Raw genomic sequence first — 18,597 nt, forward strand, 5'->3', positions numbered from 1 at the left:
ACATAATGAGCTGCCAGGGGAGGGGTAGAGAGAACGTAATTGCTTGCTTTACACAGCTTGTAGGCAGGCAGACCATTTAGGCAGAGAGACACAGAAGAAGACACAGAAGAACACTTAGAGAGATTGAGAGGCACAAAATAAAGAAAGAGAAAAGTAAGATAAAAGGGAAACAAATCACCAACAGCACAAAAAAATGGATCCCAACAAGATGCCAAACGCCCCACCACCAGGCTGGAACCCAGATGAGAAGTCTGGGATGGGACAACCAGCTCCTCCACCCTACCAGGACCACCCCCAGTACCCCAACACAGGATACCCTGTACCAGCAGGCTACCCCGCCAATCCCCAGGGCTACGCACCACCGCCCCAGTATGGGGGAGCTCCTGGGGCCCCTTACGGCCAGCCATACCCCCAGGGACAGTACCCCCAGGGAGAGTACCACCAGTCCACCGTCACAGTCCAGCCTACGGTGTTTGTGACCCATGGAGCTCTGCCTTACCCTCTGCCAGACTACCTGGGCTACTCCATTTTCACCATGCTGTGCTGCTGCCTGCCACTTGGCATCGCTGCACTTATCTACTCCATCTCGGTGAGTGGGACTTTTATTGCTGTTTTAAGAACATTCAAATGTAATGTAGACTAATGTGTTTCCAGTAGATATGTATCCCAAATAATTCACGGAACATAACTTTTTTCATTTTGTAGAGTAGTCAGTAGTGTATTTCTCACTCTGGTCTTTTTTTTAGCGTTATCTAAGAAACCCAGTTACCGGTTTTGTTTAAATAACGGTCTCTCTCTCTCTCTCTCTACTTGGTGGAGGGCTGCATAGCTGGAGAGAGGGACATGTTTGTGATAGTTTTGGCCTAACACTGTCGGTGTCTCACAGTCTTGAGTTCTGTTTTGAATAAGGTCCTCAGGATATGGTGGTTTGAGGGGATCGGGGGAGGGGAGATGGAGTACGAAGCGGGAATTGGGGAGAGTGTGTGTAAGAAAGGGAGGGACCCTTCCCGGAATATGGGTGGTTAAAAATGTGTGGTTAAATATGGGTGGTTAAACATGCGGGTGACTTGACTGTGTGAGTGACGTAAGAGGAGGTGGTATTCAAAATGTAAAAGGTATTCTGGGATTATCAAATCGCAAAAGGCAAAAGGAGAACTCCAACAACCCTCTCCCTTGTCCTTTGCCAAACCTCACCCTCGAATGGACAGCCACACTGAGAAGAGGGGTAGGAAAGGGCTGGAAACCCTGAGCTATCTCTACAAGCCCCAAGTCAATTTCAATTTAAGGGGCTTTATTGGCATGGGAAACATATGTTTACATTGCCAAAGCAAGTTAAATAGATAATAAACCACAAACCACAAATAAACAAAAAATGTACAGTGGACATTACACTTACAAAAGTTCCAAAAGAATAAAGACGTTTCAAATGTCATTATGTCTATATACAGTGTTGTAATGATGTGCAAATAGTTAAAGTACAAAAGGGAAAATAAATAAAACGTAAATATATTGCTTTTCACTGGTTGCCCTTTTCTTTTGGCAACAGGTCACAAATCTTGCCTCTGTGATTGCACAATGTGGTATTTCACAGATTGCACACTGTGGATTTGTTTTCAAATTCTTTGTGGATCTGTGTAATCTGAGGGAAATGTGTGTCTCTAATATGGTCATACATTTGGCAGGAGGTTAGGATGTGCAGCTCAGTTTCCACCTCATTTTGTAGGCAGTGTGCACATTGCAAGTCTCTTTACTTACTTACTGGGATTACAAACGCACATCAGGATAGAGAGCTAATTGTTGACCGGGTATGACTCATATAGATCAATGTGGGTAATGGTGGAAACATCCGGGTCAAAGCCTGGTAAAGAGAGAAAGGAGGTTGAAGATGTTATTATGGGCATCTTTATTTCACAATGAGACAGTGGCTTTTTATCAAGTATCAAAACCTAGTGGATGACTTCTAATGTAATAACAACATCAACTGAGGTTGAACAATGTGCTGGTGAATTGACTTCATCCACATCCATCATAGACATAATCGCTCAGTAAAGTTCCTCCTCTCCTGGGCAAGTCAAGGGCTATTATATACTGTAAGATATTTCATATTTGTACTTCATATCAGCAACTATTTTTACCAGAAAGGTGAGATGTTAACATTTCTTTGAGTATGTAGGATTACTAGTTATTGTTTATGGCTCTCTCATGATAAATAATTACTTTTGGGGATGATGCAGACTACATTTTCGATTACATTTAACTGGTTTTAATAAAGGCCACATGGAATTTTCAATAAATCTGATTTTATATATAAATAAAGACTTGCTAAAGTGCAAATATTCTGCATTTTGACACATTTTGAGATGCCCCTCTATGCATTTTAACCCACTTAACGCCAACTTTCCACCCTTATCACCATTAATTATTTTGTTACTTTCACAATGTCATTTCTGTATATTATTATTTATTTTGTGATTAGTGGGTCATTTTAAGGGGAGAAAACAACAACCTGTCCCTCATTTATAGGTCAACCCTGCTACGTCAACTGAACTCTTGTTTAAATATGGTGAAAATATTCCTTTTTAAATATTATTTTCAAAAGAAACATTGAACATCTAATAGTCAAATCATAGTGTAAAAGCAGGTGAGCTGGTTCTACTCTTTTTGTAAATATTCTGGTGTTTTGTGGTAGAAAACTGAGTGGGTTGAGCATAACAAACAGGTCAAACCTGTTACACATAGATAGACAGGCTAGACATGTTTTCACAATAATAATAAACATTGTGAAGCTTACATTCAATTGCCCCCCGTTGAACACAGCAAACTTCCATCTCCCCTGTAACAAGGGAATTTATGGCTGATCAACAGTGTTGCGATCCTACCTGTTGGCACTTAAAGTATATTAATAGGAACTGATAGCGGTTGATGTTATTCTTCAATAACACTGACCCCAAAGCAAATCAGGGGGAGAAAATATATATTTATTCAAAGAGAACACATCATAGTTGTTATGCTGGAAAGTAGATGACAGATGTTCCTTCTTCACTGTTCTCAGTGATTCTCCACAGAACAAAGAGACAGGATGTAATCTATAACCCAACCCTAGCCTGTGGTTGACCAATTAGAATTCCTTGCAGTAAAATTGGATCAATGGCCAAATAACAAGTATCTCGTTTCAGGCTCAATGTATAGACAATTCGGACCAATTAAAACTTGCCACATGTAGCTATGAGTCCCGGGCTGACATTCCTCCCAGGTCTCTGGCCCATTAATCAATGATTCCCTATTACAGAAAAACAACTATTTCCATTGATCGTTAATTCCCTCTTGACCTTTAGTCCTCTGCGTTGTGTATTTATCTTAAAATATTCTTACAGCACGTACAATAGCATTTATTGTTTTTTATTACCTAGAGGTGAGAAAACATGTTTTTTATTAAGTTGAACATGTGCTCATTATGACAGAACGTTAAAATTAGGTTTAAAGCATTTTTGGTGGAACGACCCACATCACAGACTGAATCATTTTGGTATGCTCTTATAATCTCATATCCATGACTCACTGCCATAAAGTTCAGTTTAATTTTCTCCTAAACTGAAGCCACCAGAGCGGATTCGTAATACCCTAAAGTCATTGTAAAAACAAATTCATGCCTCCTTATCTTTTGGGTATCAACACAAACAACAGACTATTATTTCCACAATTTCTTTCCAGGTTTACACAACTGAAAAGGCTATCTGGGGACAGATAGCATGAAAGCATCCAGACGATACTCTGGAATCAATCTGTCAGACATAGGTTTGATCTGATGCTTTAAAACTCTTAAGGATTGGTTCCTTTTTTTCTATTTTCACCTAAAATGACATACCCAAATCTAACCGCCTGTAGCTCAGGACCTGAAGCAAGGATATGTATATTCTTGGTACCATTTGAAAGGAAACACTTTGAAGTTTGTTGAAATGTGAAATTAATGTAGGAGATTATAACACATTAGATCTGGTAAAAGATAATACAAAGAAAAAAAACATGCATAAAAAAAAAATAGAAGTGTCATCTTTGAAATGCAAGAGAATGGCCATAATGTACTATTCCAGGTTAGACACAATTTAGATTTTGGCCACTAGATGACAGCAGTGTATGTGGAAAGTTTTAGACTGATTCAATGAACCATTGCATTTCTGTTCAAAATGTATCAAGACTGCCCAACTGTGCCTAATTGGTTTATTAATACATTTTCCAGTTCATAACTGTGCACTCGCCTCAAACAATAGCATGGTATTATTTCACTGTAATAGCTACTGTAAGTTGGACAGTGCAGTTAGACTAACAAGAATTGAAGCTTTCTGCCCATATCAGATATGTCTATGTCCTGGGAAATGTTATTGTTACTTACAACCTCATGCTAATCACAGTCTTTTTTCAACTAGCCAAGTCAGTTAAGAACAAATTCTTATTTTCAATGACAGCCTAGGAACAGTGAGTTTAACTGCCTTGTTCAGGGGCAGATTTTTACCTTGTCAGGACAGCGATTCGATCTTGCAACCATTCGGTTACTAGTCCAATGCTCTAACCACTAGGCTACCTGCCACCCACATTAACCTACATTGCTCAACCATCCCGTACTAATATAGTAGACTGAATCAGACACGGAGATGGAGTGTTCTCCAAGCATAAACACCACTGCAGGTGTCCTGTTTCTGCTTTTTACAGCATAGATACAGATTTATTGGAGGTGTGCTGTTTTCAGGTCTTTAACCCAGAGAGCTTACATTGAAATGACTGATCATACAGACTATCTATTACCTAGTGGGCAATTCACCGGAGGCTGCTGAAGTGAGGATGGCTCACAATAATGGCTGGAATGGAGTGAGTGGTGAGCATGCCCTAAAACAGAACTTGACATCACCTGTGAGAATGTTAGCTTGCCACGAGGACATTAAGGCCATCATTTTGCAACTTCTTCACACTTTACAGTAACACTATCCCTCTTTTTGATGAGGTAACCCCGGGCTAACATAAACAGAGTTGAGTAGAGTTAGGGAGACAGACACAATGCAGGTTGTATGACATGTTCACTTAGCTAGTAAACACTTTCATTTTTATTTATTTATTTATTTTGTTTTATTTTGTCCCATGCAGCATAATCATGAGCAAACGACCTGAAATGTATCTGGTTAATTTCCTTGTGGTTACATGTAGGGAACAAACAAATATTTCAAGTGGGTCTTTAATCCGTTATGGAATCCCTCATTCCTTACAAATAGGAGCAGTTTACCTGGACATGCTATTCGATAATCTGTTATGGTCCTTTGTACTTTTCTGGAGAGTTTTTCACTTTTATTTTACCAGCTTTCCTTTTCCATACTGAAAATTCTATAGTGCCGTGAAAAAGTGTTTTCCCCCTTTCAGATGTTCTATATTTTTGCATATTTTTAATACTGAATGTTATCAGATCTTCAATCCTAACCTAATATTAGATAAAGGGAACCTGAGTTTACGAATAAGAAAAATGTATTCTTATTTTATTTATTTAATTAACAAAGTTACGCATCACCAAATTTCCCTGTGTGAAAATGTAATCTCCCTTACACTCAATAACTGGTTCTGCCACCTTTAGCTGTAATGACTGCAACCAGATGCTTCTTGTAGTTGTTGATCAGTCCCTCACATCGCTGTGGAGGAATTTTTCTTGCGCGCAGAACTACTTTAACTCAGTGATATTTGTGGGTTTTTAAGCATGAACTGCTCGTTTCAAGTTCTGCCACAAAATCTCAATTGGTATTAGTTTTGGACTTTGACTAGGCCATGCCAAAACGTACATTTTGCAGCTTTTTAACCATTTTCATGTAGACTTGATTGTGTGTTTTGGATCATTGCCTTGCTGCATGACCCAGCTGCACTTCAGCTTCAGCTCACAGACGGATGGCCTGACATTCTCCTGTAGAATTCTCTGATACAGAGCAGAATTCATGGTTCTTTCTATTAAGGTAAGTGGTCCAGGTCCTGAAGCAGCAAAGCATCCCCAAACCGTCACACTACCACCCCCATGCTTGACCTTTGGTATGAGGTTCTTACTGTGGAATGCATTGTTTGGTTTTCGCCAGAGATAATGGGAACCCATCTCATCCAAATAGTTGACTCTCAAGGCATTTGGGCATTTTTTATCAACACAACACTGAAGGAAACCTGTGTTAAACTAACTAGAATAGAAATCGTGCAACAGTTGAGCACTAGTCATGTATGCGGCGGGAGTCAGGAACCAGGTGCAGAAGGTGAGTTTAATAATGAAGATCGACAAAACATGAGAAGCGTACAGACCGTGAATGAAAACAAACCAATACTGCCTGATGACAGAGGCCTAAATAAAGGGGAAGTAATCAAGGTGCTGATGAAGTCCAGGTGTGCTTGACAATGGGAGCGGGAGACCGGGAGTAGGCATGACCACACCCAGTTCAGGCCTGGAGGAGACATACGGTAATGGGTAAGTGGTGTATTATCTCGCTAAGAGGCTACTTGACGCTCTGCCAGGAAGCTTGGGCATGACTATCCCACACCGAGCCCTTCCCACCTTGCCTCAGTTGCGGCAAGCTGCTAATTGCCAGTGTTTGGCGTGGCACTGCGTACAGAGGTGACCAGCCAGACTGCAAACACAGTTTTATTTTCTGTGTCTCCCAGTCAGCAGCACTGTCTGACTGGCACATAGACTTAATGCCCACTCACATAGAGTACAGCACCAGCCAATCCTGGGGTGGCAGGTTGCCTAGTGGTTAGAGCATTGGACTAGTAACCGAAAGGTTGCTAGATCGATTCCCTGAGCTGACAAAGTAAAAATCTATTGTTCTGCCCCTGAACAAGGCAGTTAACCCACTGTTCCTAGGCTGTCATTGAAAATAAGAATTTGTTCTTAACTGACTTGCCTAGTTAAATAAAGGTGAAAACTATTCCCAGACAGGGAGAGATACGTTATGTATCTAGGAAAATGTATGTTCTAAAAAAAATGTGTTACGGTACATTGTTTCTTCCTCAAAAATAAATGTAAAAAGAAATGGAGTTATGTCCTGTATGGGAAAGCTGGTGAAATTATGACTTCCTATTTCCTGCCGGCTACTGTTGTGGAAATGATTCCCTTGGATTACATACAGTGCATTTGGAAAGTAAATCAGACCCCTTAACTTTTTCCACAATTTGTTACAATATAGCGTCATTCTAAAATGGATTCAAAAAAAATCCCCATCAATCTACACACAATAACCCATAATGACAAATGAAAAACTGAATTTGTTGCAAATTTATTACAAATAAAAAACTGAAAAAAATCACATTTACATAAGTATTCAGACCCTTTACTCAGTCCTTTGTTGAAGCACTGTTGGCAGCGCTTACAGCCTCGAGTCTTCTTGGGTATGATGCTACAAGCTTGGCACAACCGCATTTGGGGAGTTTCTCCCATTCTTCTCTGCAGATCCTCTCAAGCTCTGTCAATGTAACAGGGTTGGTTATGTTTCCACTTGCCTCTAAAGAAATGTGTATTTGATGTTCAAGCATTCTTATTGGATAGTTCAATTCTGATGACAATAAGGGGTGTTGTGATTGGCCCCACTTGCAGATAGGGGGAGATCGCGAACGTCAGGTCTTCCCAGTATGAAAATGTGATGCAAGGGATTTTGCCATCGACAGCCATCAACACTGTTAAGCCCTGCACAACTAACGTGCTGTTTCCCATTTAACAACAGCAGAAATAAATGATGCTCAACTGGGACCACTGGCCGAAGTGATTTATTATTAGAAAACACAACGCATGGAGAGTACACTATACATCTGTTACATCAGGTTGGATGGGGAGCGTTGCTGCACAGCTATTTTCAGGTCTCTGCAGAGATGTTCGATCAGGTTCAAGTCCGGGCTCTGGCTGGGCCACTCAAGGACATTCAGAGACTTGTTCCAAAGCTACTCCTGCATTGTCTTGGCTGTGTGCTCATGGTCGTTGTCCTGTTGGAAGGTGAACCTTCGCCCCAGTCTGTGGTCTTGAGCCCTCTGGAGCAGGTTTTCATCAAGGATCTCGCTGTACTTTGCTCCATTCATCTTTCCCTCGATCCTGACTAGTCTCCCAGTCCCTGTCACTGATAAAACACCCCCACAGCATGATGCTACCGACACCGTGCTTCAGCGTAGGGATTGTGATAGCTTTCCTCAAGATGTGACGCTTGGCATTCAGGCCAAAGAGTTCAATCTTGGTTTCATCAGACCAGAGAATCTTGTTTCTTATGGTCTGAAGGTCCTTTAGGTGCCTTTTGGCAAACTCCAAGCGGGCTGTCATGTGCCTTTAACTGGCCACTCTACCATAAAGGCCTGATTGGGGGAGTGCTGCAGAGATGGTTGTCCTTCTGGAAGATTCTCCCATCTCCACAGAGGAGCTCTGTCAGAGTGAACATCGGGTTCTTGGTCACCTCACTGACCTAGGCCCTTCTCCCCCGATTGTTCAGTTTGGCCGGGCGGCCAGTTCTAGGAAGAGTCTTGGGGGTTCCAAACTTCTTCCATTTGAGAATGATGGAGGCCACTGTGTTCTCAGGGCCCTCATTGCTGCAGAAATGTTTTGGTACCCTTCCCCAGATCTGTGCCTCGACACAATCTTGTCTTGGAACTCTACATACAATTCCTTTGACCTCGTGGCTTGGTTTTTGCTCTGACATGCACTGTCAACTGTGGGAAGTGACTATGCATAAATAATAACAGAGATTAGCAGCGGTGTAAAGGGGGGGCAGTGCAAATAGTCTGGATAGCCATTTGATTAGATGTTCGGAGTCTTATGGCTTGGGGGTAGAAGCTGTTTAGATGCCTCTTGGACCTAGATTTGGCGTTCCGGTACCGCTTGCCATGTGGTAGCAGAGAGAACAGTCTATGACTGGTGTGGCTGGAGTCTTTGACACGGTTTAGGGCCTTCCTCTGACACCGCCTGGTATAGAGGTCCTGGATGGCAGGAAGCTTAGCCCCAGTGATGTACTGGGCCATATGCACTACCCTCTGCGGTCAGAGGCCGAGCAGTTGCCTTACCAGGCGGTGATGCAACCAGTCAGGATGCTCTCGATAGTGCAGCTGTAGAGCCTTTTGAGGATCTCAGGACCCATGCCAAATCTTTTCAGTCTCCTGAGGGGGAATAGGTTTTGTTGTGCCCTCTTCACGTCTTGGTGTGCTTGGACCATGTTAGTTTGTTGGTGATGTGGACACCAAGGCATTTAAGCTCTCAACCTGCTCCACTACAGCCCGTCGATGAGAATGGGGGTGTGCTCGGACCTCCTTTTCCTGTAGTCCACAGTCATCTCCTTATTTAATCCATTTTAGAATAAGGCTGTAATGTAACTAAATGTGGAAAAAGTGAAGGGGTCTGAATATTTCCCGAATGCACTGTAGGTTAGTTGCATTCCCTATTTTATTGAGTTTGGATTGTTTTAGGTTAGTTCGAGATCTATACAGGATATTGTTATGTCGTGATTTATAGGACTTTCCACATTTCAGCATGTTTTTCCTGGCCTGACACACGAGAGGGGGAGTCGCATTGTGTTTGAAATCTGTTGTGTTTGGGATTTGCGCCAGGTTGTCTGGGAGGAGTAGGAGGAAGGGAAAGGCCTGTGGGAGGGTCAATAGGAGTACAGGCCGGGGGAGGGGAGGGCAACAGGATTCTGCCTCTTGGCAATTCAACATTCACACAGTGGGGCCTTTCTAACATGGCGGACAAGAGGTTATTATCAGAGAGCAGAAATAAGCTATAGTGTGTGTGTGCTCGTGAATACCCCCCAAAAATAATACTTCCAGGTCAACTGTAATATGAATACCATTCTAAGCACAATTTCTCCCGTTTTCAGCAAAATCAATGACGAGGCCTTCATGCTGCCCGCCTCTGCATGATTGAAGAAGGCAATGAGCTCCGTCGGGTCTTTTTAAAAATGACGGGTGGGGAAGCAAAACGTACTGCGAGATAGGGAAAGGGGGAGATAAGCTGTGTGCGGAAACAGATTTCTTCACCCGATCTGTCAATCTTATCACCTCTAAAATGTAAATGAAACACTATAAAGAATTTATATAATGTGTCATTACATACAGTACAGTTGAAGTCGGAAGTTTACATACACTTACGTTGGAGTCATTAAAACTCGTTTTTCAACCACTCCACAAATTTCTTGTTAACAAACTATAGTTTTGGCAAGTCGGTTAGGACATCTACTTTGTGCATGAAACAAGTAATTTTTCCAACAATTGTTTACAGACAGATTATTTAACTTATGATTCACTGTATCACAATTCCAGTGGGTCAGAAGTTTACATACACTAAGTTGACTGTGCCTTTAAACAGCTTGGAAAATTCCAGAAAATGATGTCATGGCTTTAGAAGCTTCTGATAGGCTAATTGACATCATTTGAGTCAATTGGAGGTGTACCTGTGGATGTATTTCAAGGCCTACCTTCAAACTCAGTGCCTCTTTGCATGACATCATGGGAAAATAAAAAGAAATCAGCCAAGACCTCAGGAAAAAATTGTAGACCTCAACAAGTCTGGTTCATGATTGGGAGCAATATCCAAACGCCTGAAGGTAGCACGTTCATCTGTACAAACAATAGTACGCAAGTATAAACACCATTGGACCACGCAGCCGTCATACCGCTCAGGAAGGAGACGCGTTCTGTTTCCTAAAGATGAACGTACTTTGGTGCGAAAAGTGCAAATCAATCCCAGAACAACTGCAAAGGACCTTGTGAAGATGCTGGAGGAAACAGGTACAAAAGTATCTATATCCACAGTAAAACAAGTCTTATATCGACACAACCTGAAAGGCCGCTCAGCAAGGAAGAAGTCACTGCTCCAAAACCACCAAAAAAAGCCAGACTATGGTTTGCAACTGCGCATGGAGACAAAGATCGGACTTTTTGGAGAAATGTCCTCTGGTCTGATGAAACAAAAATAGAACTGTTTGGCCATAATGACCATCGTTATGTTTGGAGGAAAAAGGGGTAGGCTTGCAAGCCGAAGAACATCATCCCAACCGTGAAGCACGGGGGTGGCAGCATCATGTTGTGAGGGTGCTTTGCGCAGGAGAGACTGGTGCACTTCACAAAATAGATGGCATCACGAGGAAGGAAAATTCTGTGGATATATCAAATCAAATGTATTTATATATTGAAGCACCATCTCAAGACATCAGTCAGGAAGGTAAAGCTTGGTCGCAAATGGATCTTCCAAATGGACAATGACCTCAAGCATACTTTCAAAGTTGTGGCTACATGGCTTAAGGACAACAAGGTCTAGGTATTGGAGTGTCCATGCCCTGACCTCAATCCTATAGAAATATTGTGGGCAGAACTGAAAAAGCGTGTGTGAGCAAGGAGGCCTACAAACCTGACTCAGTTACACCCGCTCTGTCAGGAGGAATGGGCCAAAATTCACCCAACTTATTGTGGGAAGCTTGTGGAAGAATACCCGAAACGTTTGACCCAAGTCAAACAATTTAAAGGCAATGCTACCTTAAACTAATTAAGTGTGTGTAAACGTCTGACCCACTGGGAATGTGATGAAAGAAATAAAAGCTGAAATCATTCTCTCTACTATTATTCTGACATTTCACATTCTTAAAATAAAGTGGTGATCCTAACTGACCTAAGACAGGGAATTTTTACTGGGATTAAATGTCAGAAATTGTGAAAACTGAGTTTAAATGTATTTGGCTAAGGTGTATGTAAACTTCTGACTTAAAACTCTACCTATTTGAAGGTTTGTGTCGAATTTTAATCTGTTTTTAAGGGCGGCGCTAAAGTTCTCTTCAGAACTTAACAGCGGCTGTCGCGGCTTTTAAGAGGCATGATGGCTTGCGGTGATGACGCAAAAGATGTATGCCTTCCGTTGTACAATAGACCTTACCCTGTCCCTGTCCCTTTATTATTTTTAAACTGCGAGAGAAGCGCTACACCTGGTGGAGAGAAGCTGTAAGACACAGAATGAGTTGCTTTATGCATGCTGTATGTTATGTCATGACACGTTACAATTTAACGTACAGCGTCGGATAGGTCAGTTTTTTTCAACTTTACTCCAATACTATCAGGCCATTACCAGGTCAATCAACGCTTTAATAGAAACATAGTTCACACCCCAGATTTTGATGCCAACACAGTCACTACAGTCCCATTAGTTTTCATTGCAACCTCGTTTGAATGCCGCTGTTGCGCAAATTTGCACGGAATGGGGTTAGTCAACAGTACCATCCAGGAAACCAGATTAGCTCTATTCAACTAGCTCTGTTTAGCTTAGCATTTTAACTGTCCATAACTGTCAAAAAGAATTGCATTTCAACTTAACATTTCAACAAAACAAATGTTAGCTGACTTACTTGTATGTCTATTAATTCAACATAAGTAGCTAAGAGGTTGCTAAATGCCTATCTAGCTAGCTTGCTCTGATTATCTTAGCATGTTGCTGCTAGTTTGCTACATTTTACTCTTTGCTTCAAGTCAGGAGACTAGTTGTATCTAAGAGATGTTGTCACATTTGTCTGACTACTGTATCACAATAAATATTTAAAAACGTTAGAACCTTTAACTCAAACTTTTATTTACAAGATGCTCAGTTCAAACCTCCTCCATGTTTTCAAGATGTGCATCTGTTAAACTCCGGCCATTGACTTTTAGAAACCAATCGGATTTGTTCTTCCCTAAACCAATCAGATTCTTTCTGCCTTTAGAACAAAGTTGACAACCTTCTCTTCAGTCACAGAGAAGAGCAGAAATCTGTTGACCGTGTAAATCAATAGTGGTCCCGTGTGGCTAAGTTGGTAGAGCATGGCACTTGCAATGCCAGGGTTCTGGGTTTGATTCCCATGGGGAACCAGTACGAAGTCGCTCTAGATTGTCTGCTAAACGACCCCAAAAAATATAAATGCTCACTGGGACGCTCAATGAATGGCGCATTCACCAGCATTTCTGTACTGTCACTGAGAAGGCCCTTCATGTCACAGAGATTAGAAAGACAGACTCCGTTAATGATCTGATTCTGTTCGATCTTGGGATTTTCTCACATATCAAGCATCTCACATCCTGCCCCTCCCTCTCCATGAGGTCACACAGACACCCCAATACAATGTGTTCAGTTGTACATCCTCCACATAAACAATTAATAAAATGTTCACTTTGTCATCCCATTGCACTCCCCACATTGCTTAGAACAAATCCCAGATTGCAGATACAGTATTTTATAAAAGAGTGGAATAACCACTCCTCAGTTAATTGTTCAGTATATTTTATTTGGAATTGAGTTGGTATTGAATGTAATGTGGTTTTCAAGGAGCCTGGCCCAACAGATTATATTATGATGAGTCATATGAACAATATGCTGCAGTGCTGATAGAGGCCCATGGAGAAATCAGGATGTCACGATCGTGTGGAGGATTGACGGACCAAAACGCAGCATTAGGAAAATAAGCCATCTCCTTTTATTGACGAAGAAGGCAAAACGAAACAAACACACTTACGAACTAATCAAAACAAGAAAACGATCGTGAAGCTAAATAAACGATGTGCACACACAGGCTACAAACGTTTAACATAGACAACTACTCACAACAAATGAAAGCCTATGGCTACCCTAAATATGGCTCCCAATCAGAGACAACCGAAATCAGCTGTCTCTAATTGGGAACTCATTCAGGCAACCATAGACTCTCCTAGACAACTAAACATACATAGACAACGCTAGACACATGTACTCAACACAAACCCATATACTACACCCAACAACCCCTTTACCATAGAATCACCCAAAACCAACAAAACACAAACATTCCTCATGTCACACCCTGACCTAACTAAAATAATAAAGAAAACAAAGAATACTAAGGCCAGGGCGTGACACAGGAATGGATTATTACGTGGGTAAGTGAATGGAATTAAGCTTCCAGTGGGTTTCTGGGGCCTCATTTATAAACCGTGCATACATTCAAAATATATCCCAAAATGTGCGTGTGCCAGTTTTGTATATTTTTTTACTTGACTTGAGAATGTACTCACCTCCCTGCAAACTTTATCCCATGCATACTTACATCTGCTGGTGGTTGAAATACTGTATTGCAAGCTTGCAAGTGAGTATTTTGTGTGAATGGGGTATATAAAAATATATACAAATCAACAGGAAAACTTATTATTAACAAGAATGCAACTATTTGCCATCAGTGAGGAGAGCGAAAACATATGTTTTATTTTTAGAATCTAAAATAATTAATTAGACAACAGAATCTTATAATAGGAACATGTTTCCTATTTATTTTATTTTCATAACCATTGCAGAATATACAGTGTTCCAGAATATACAGTATTCCAGAATACAGTGTTACAGAATATACAGTGTTACAGAATATACACAGTGTTACAGAATATACAGTATAGTATTCCAGAATATACAGTATTCCTCACCTTTTCTGGCTGTGATGGGTTCATATTCCATACAACAAATGACCACGCACATCTCTCAGCACATCTCTCATGTAATTGGACGTAGCCTAGTAAATGGATAGGCTATATGTATTTCAAGTGTTGCAATATCACGGCAAACTGAGCATACAGACAGACAGATGGGATGGAGGAAATATTGTGAACCTCAAGGAAATGGAAGAAAACCGTTTGGTGGAGTGCCCAGATAATTATTCAAGACACGCAAGTACACAGACCCTCAGAAACACAACAACTGTCCACTGTTAAGAGATCCAAGGAGCCCTTCTCCTCTAGCTAGCCGTGTAGAAACAATTATGAACCAGCTGTCAGTAATCAGGAGGAGGGTTTACAATAGCAGGCAGGCCTTCTCACGCCACACTACCCTAAATCAACACAGACCCTCTCTGCTTAAACCTTAAGTCAACCCTCGCCCTGCTGTGGAAGCCAACTCACATATTTCACCAGAGGACGGAAACAGATGGAGGCTATGTTAACAACGTCATGTGACTAGGGGGAGGTTGATTCAATTGAGACTTGAGTAAGTCACTGTTGAGTGGGAGCGATCTTATAGGGGGGTGTGAGGACATGTTGTTATTTTTTAAACATGGACTAAAGAGTGGGTATTTTCATGCCTGTTGTTTGTGTTTTACATGCACTTCCTGTTTGTCACAAGACTCTTCCTGATTTGGAGCCAGAAAGTAATCCAAGACCACATGTGACACACACATACTGTTCAAAATTTGCTGAGAGCTTTACTGTTGCTTAGTGTGTGACTCATACTGACTGGTAGTCAGCTACTCCGAGATGTCTATAGTGTAAAGTCCATGGCAAGGAGTGATGAGTCAAAGACACTGAGACTTCAGTTAGTTGACTGAAAGTTTAGCATTGCCTGTCAAACCTTGTTCTTCCCTCAAGAGAAAACATAACAGGTGTCAAAAAGTGTCTCACAAAATAGCACCATTCCTAAGACTGTAGCTAGGGGAGAGAGCTACAAGAGGGAATCTTGCACACAGGTACAGTTGGTTCTTCATCCACAGCTGTTTCAACTTAGTGCTGCTTGGGGTGTGGCCACAGGAGCTTAGCGTTCAAGTTGTTATATCATCACTAGTATGGTGTTAATATGCTCTATTATAGATGCTCTACAGTGAGATAGAAAAATGTCCCTCTGGTTTTTATTTTCTGACATAGTTGCCATGTTGGCTAAGCATTGTGTTTGTGAATGAATACTGATTCTCCTGAAATAACTAAAATCAAATAAGAGCATGGCACTAAATCATCGTTGAACTCTCTCCGTTGAAGTCTCTCTCTCACTCTCTCTTTCCTGAATGATAATTACAACAATTACAGCTCTCCCTCCTTTCCTTTCTTCCTTCCTTCCTTCCTCCCTTCCTCCCTCCCTCTGCTCTCAGACTCGAGACGCCAACAACCAGGGTCACCAGCAGGTTGCTGAGAGGAGTTCTCGTCTAGCACGGATACTGAACCACTCCGCCCTGGGTATCGGCATCACCGTCATCATCCTGTACATCGTCTACGTCGTCATCCTGGCCAAAAGTATCCACTGATCTGACACCTAAACACCGGTTAGCACCACAGCCACCGCTTCTCTCAACCCCAGCCCCCAAAATCATCCTGATGTTGACCACATACAGTGGGTGCCAGTTACAGGCACTTTCCAAAGAGATACATAATGCTGTTTATTCATCAACATTTATGACATGCTTTTTTAAAACTATATATCTAATGACTTACTTTTTTAAATACCTGCAGACAGGATAGTTTAAATTGTTAATTCATTTGCCTGTTTAATTTTAAGTTTAATATACATAAATAAACAACAAATTATGGATACTGATAGTTTTTTGGAATATTTCTAATAAATGTCTAAAGGATAGTGTATGTGTATTCACTGTGTATGGATAAGTCATATCAGAGTTTAGAGACAGATTTGACAATGTTATGAGAATGCAGCAGAAAGAGACTATTATTAAAGTCTGAGAGGACATGTATTACTTGATGTCAATACACAGAGTGCCAGTAAGGTTACCACTCACAAGAATAAACATTTTGCAACTCAATGTCAAATATTTACTTCTTGTTGTACAAATGTATCAATTTGCTCAATGCAGTGTTCTGTGCTGTCAGCAATGGCACAAGCAATACTCAACTCAACTTATTTTGGACAACCGTGGAGACTAAGACCTAGATTCAAACTGTAGCGCAGAAGATCCGCTGTATAGCACAATTTAAATTTAAAGGTAATTTACGATTTAGTCAACATATGCAGCGTTTACCGTGAATGCAGTCTCCGCAAACGCAGGAACATGGCCTTCTACTCTACGGATTTAATCTAACCCTGGAAGTCAAAAGAAATTGCAGCGCTGTTCCAGTTTGGCCTTACAGTTGATTCATTTGGTGAAATGTACACACTATTCCATGTAATTTATAGTCACATATTGCCAGATTATGTATAACACTATATGTTAGATATTTTATATATATATATATATATATATATATATATATATATATATATATATATATATATATATATTCAGTGACGCTCACCTCTTCTATTTACCAAGGGGTTCAACTTTATCCTTCTCTTACGTGTGTAGTTGTTGGGAAAAGTGTTTACCTTGTATCGTGTATTTTTGTTTGTGAAAACACAAAAGAAGAGACCATTATAAGAATGCAGATATGTAAACCAAATTTGTTTTAAAATAAAGTTAAAAGGGTGAATAAATCACACACTGATTTCAAACACATTTAGATCAAAAGCCTTTTGACTGGCGGCAGGCTACAGCTAATAATCCACTTCCAAGTCCAATTGATCAACAACAAAAAAGCATGATTAATCTTAACACTGAACATTTCTCTCTTTACCCTCTGATTTATGTATATTAACATTTGTATTATTTACAGTACCAGTCAAGAGTTTCTTTATTTTTACTATTTTCTACATTGTAGGATAATAGTGAAGACACAAAAACTATGAAATAACACATAAAACCATGTAGTAACCAAAAAGGTGTTAAACAAATCAAAATATATTTTAGAGTTTAGATTCTTCAAAGTAGCCACCCTTAGCCTTGATGACAGCTTTGCACACTCTTGGAATTTTCTCAACCAGCTTCACCTGGAATAATTTTCCAACAGTCTTGAAGGAGTTCCCACATATGCTGAGCACTTCTTGGTTTATTTTCCTTCACTCTGCGGTCCAACTCATCCCAAACCATCTCAATTGGGTTGAGCACTCAATCACTCTCCTTCTTAGTCAAATAGCCTTTACACAGCCTGGAGGTGTGTTGGGTCACTGTCCAGTTGAAAAACATATGATTGTCCCACTAAGGGCAAACCAGATGGGATGGCGTATCGCTGCAGAATGCGGTGGTATTATGCTGGTTTAAAAAAAACACATCATCACACCTCCTCTTCCATGCTTCAGGTGGGAACTACACATGCAGATATCATCTCACAAAGACACTGCGGTTGGAACCAAAAATCTCAAATTTGGACTCATATCGTGGAGAAATTACAAGATTGTTATAATACTGTTATTGCATCGAATGGTTGTTTTATGCATCAGAATAGGGTTGGAACTATTGTGTCTCTGTTAACTGAGGGGAGCTTCTGAGATGTGACTCTAGCAACTGATTAATGATGGTCTTGTCCTCTCTCGGAGGTCGCATTCCATAGAATGAATTGATGTTTCTATATTATGAAGTACCAGGGGCGAGATCAGAGCCTTGTCTTTGGGGCCAAACTCTGTACAACAAGAACAGTCTTCATAGCAAATACTATCTGGCTGGGTGATACTCCTCATTTATCAAGTCTCACCTTGTGACCCATTCCACACATCCGTTGTTTGTCATGTAGACTAAGGGGGTGTATCTTTGCTATAAAAGGTGTTTGTATTCTTTGTCTCAGGGATCTCAACAAAGTATCTAAGAGTGGTTCGTCGACCAGCCATCGTTATTGCAGAGTACTCACATCATTCACTTGAGTGTGGGGTGTGACATGCTTTCCTTATTAATAAGTGAATAAATATTTAGATTAAGTATAACTCTGACTTGTTTGTCTCTCCTCATTTAATAATACAGAAATTAACCTCTACACTCATCAGACCAAAGGACA

General features: G+C 40.8%; 1 protein-coding gene across 1 annotated transcript; it reads left to right on the plus strand.

Annotated features, from left to right (window-relative positions):
* On the plus strand, positions 1 to 16,538 carry LOC129857300 (uncharacterized). The gene is made up of 2 exons (XM_055925409.1): positions 1 to 589; positions 15,873 to 16,538. The coding sequence occupies exons 1-2, from the start codon at positions 194 to 196 to the stop codon at positions 16,023 to 16,025; spliced, it is 549 nt and encodes a 182-aa protein (XP_055781384.1). The 5' UTR covers positions 1 to 193; the 3' UTR covers positions 16,026 to 16,538.
* The last annotated feature ends 2,059 nt before the right edge of the window (positions 16,539 to 18,597 follow it).

The sequence above is a fragment of the Salvelinus fontinalis genome, chromosome 6 (genome assembly GCF_029448725.1).
Source record: "Salvelinus fontinalis isolate EN_2023a chromosome 6, ASM2944872v1, whole genome shotgun sequence".
Classification (NCBI taxonomy): Eukaryota; Metazoa; Chordata; class Actinopteri; order Salmoniformes; family Salmonidae; genus Salvelinus; species Salvelinus fontinalis.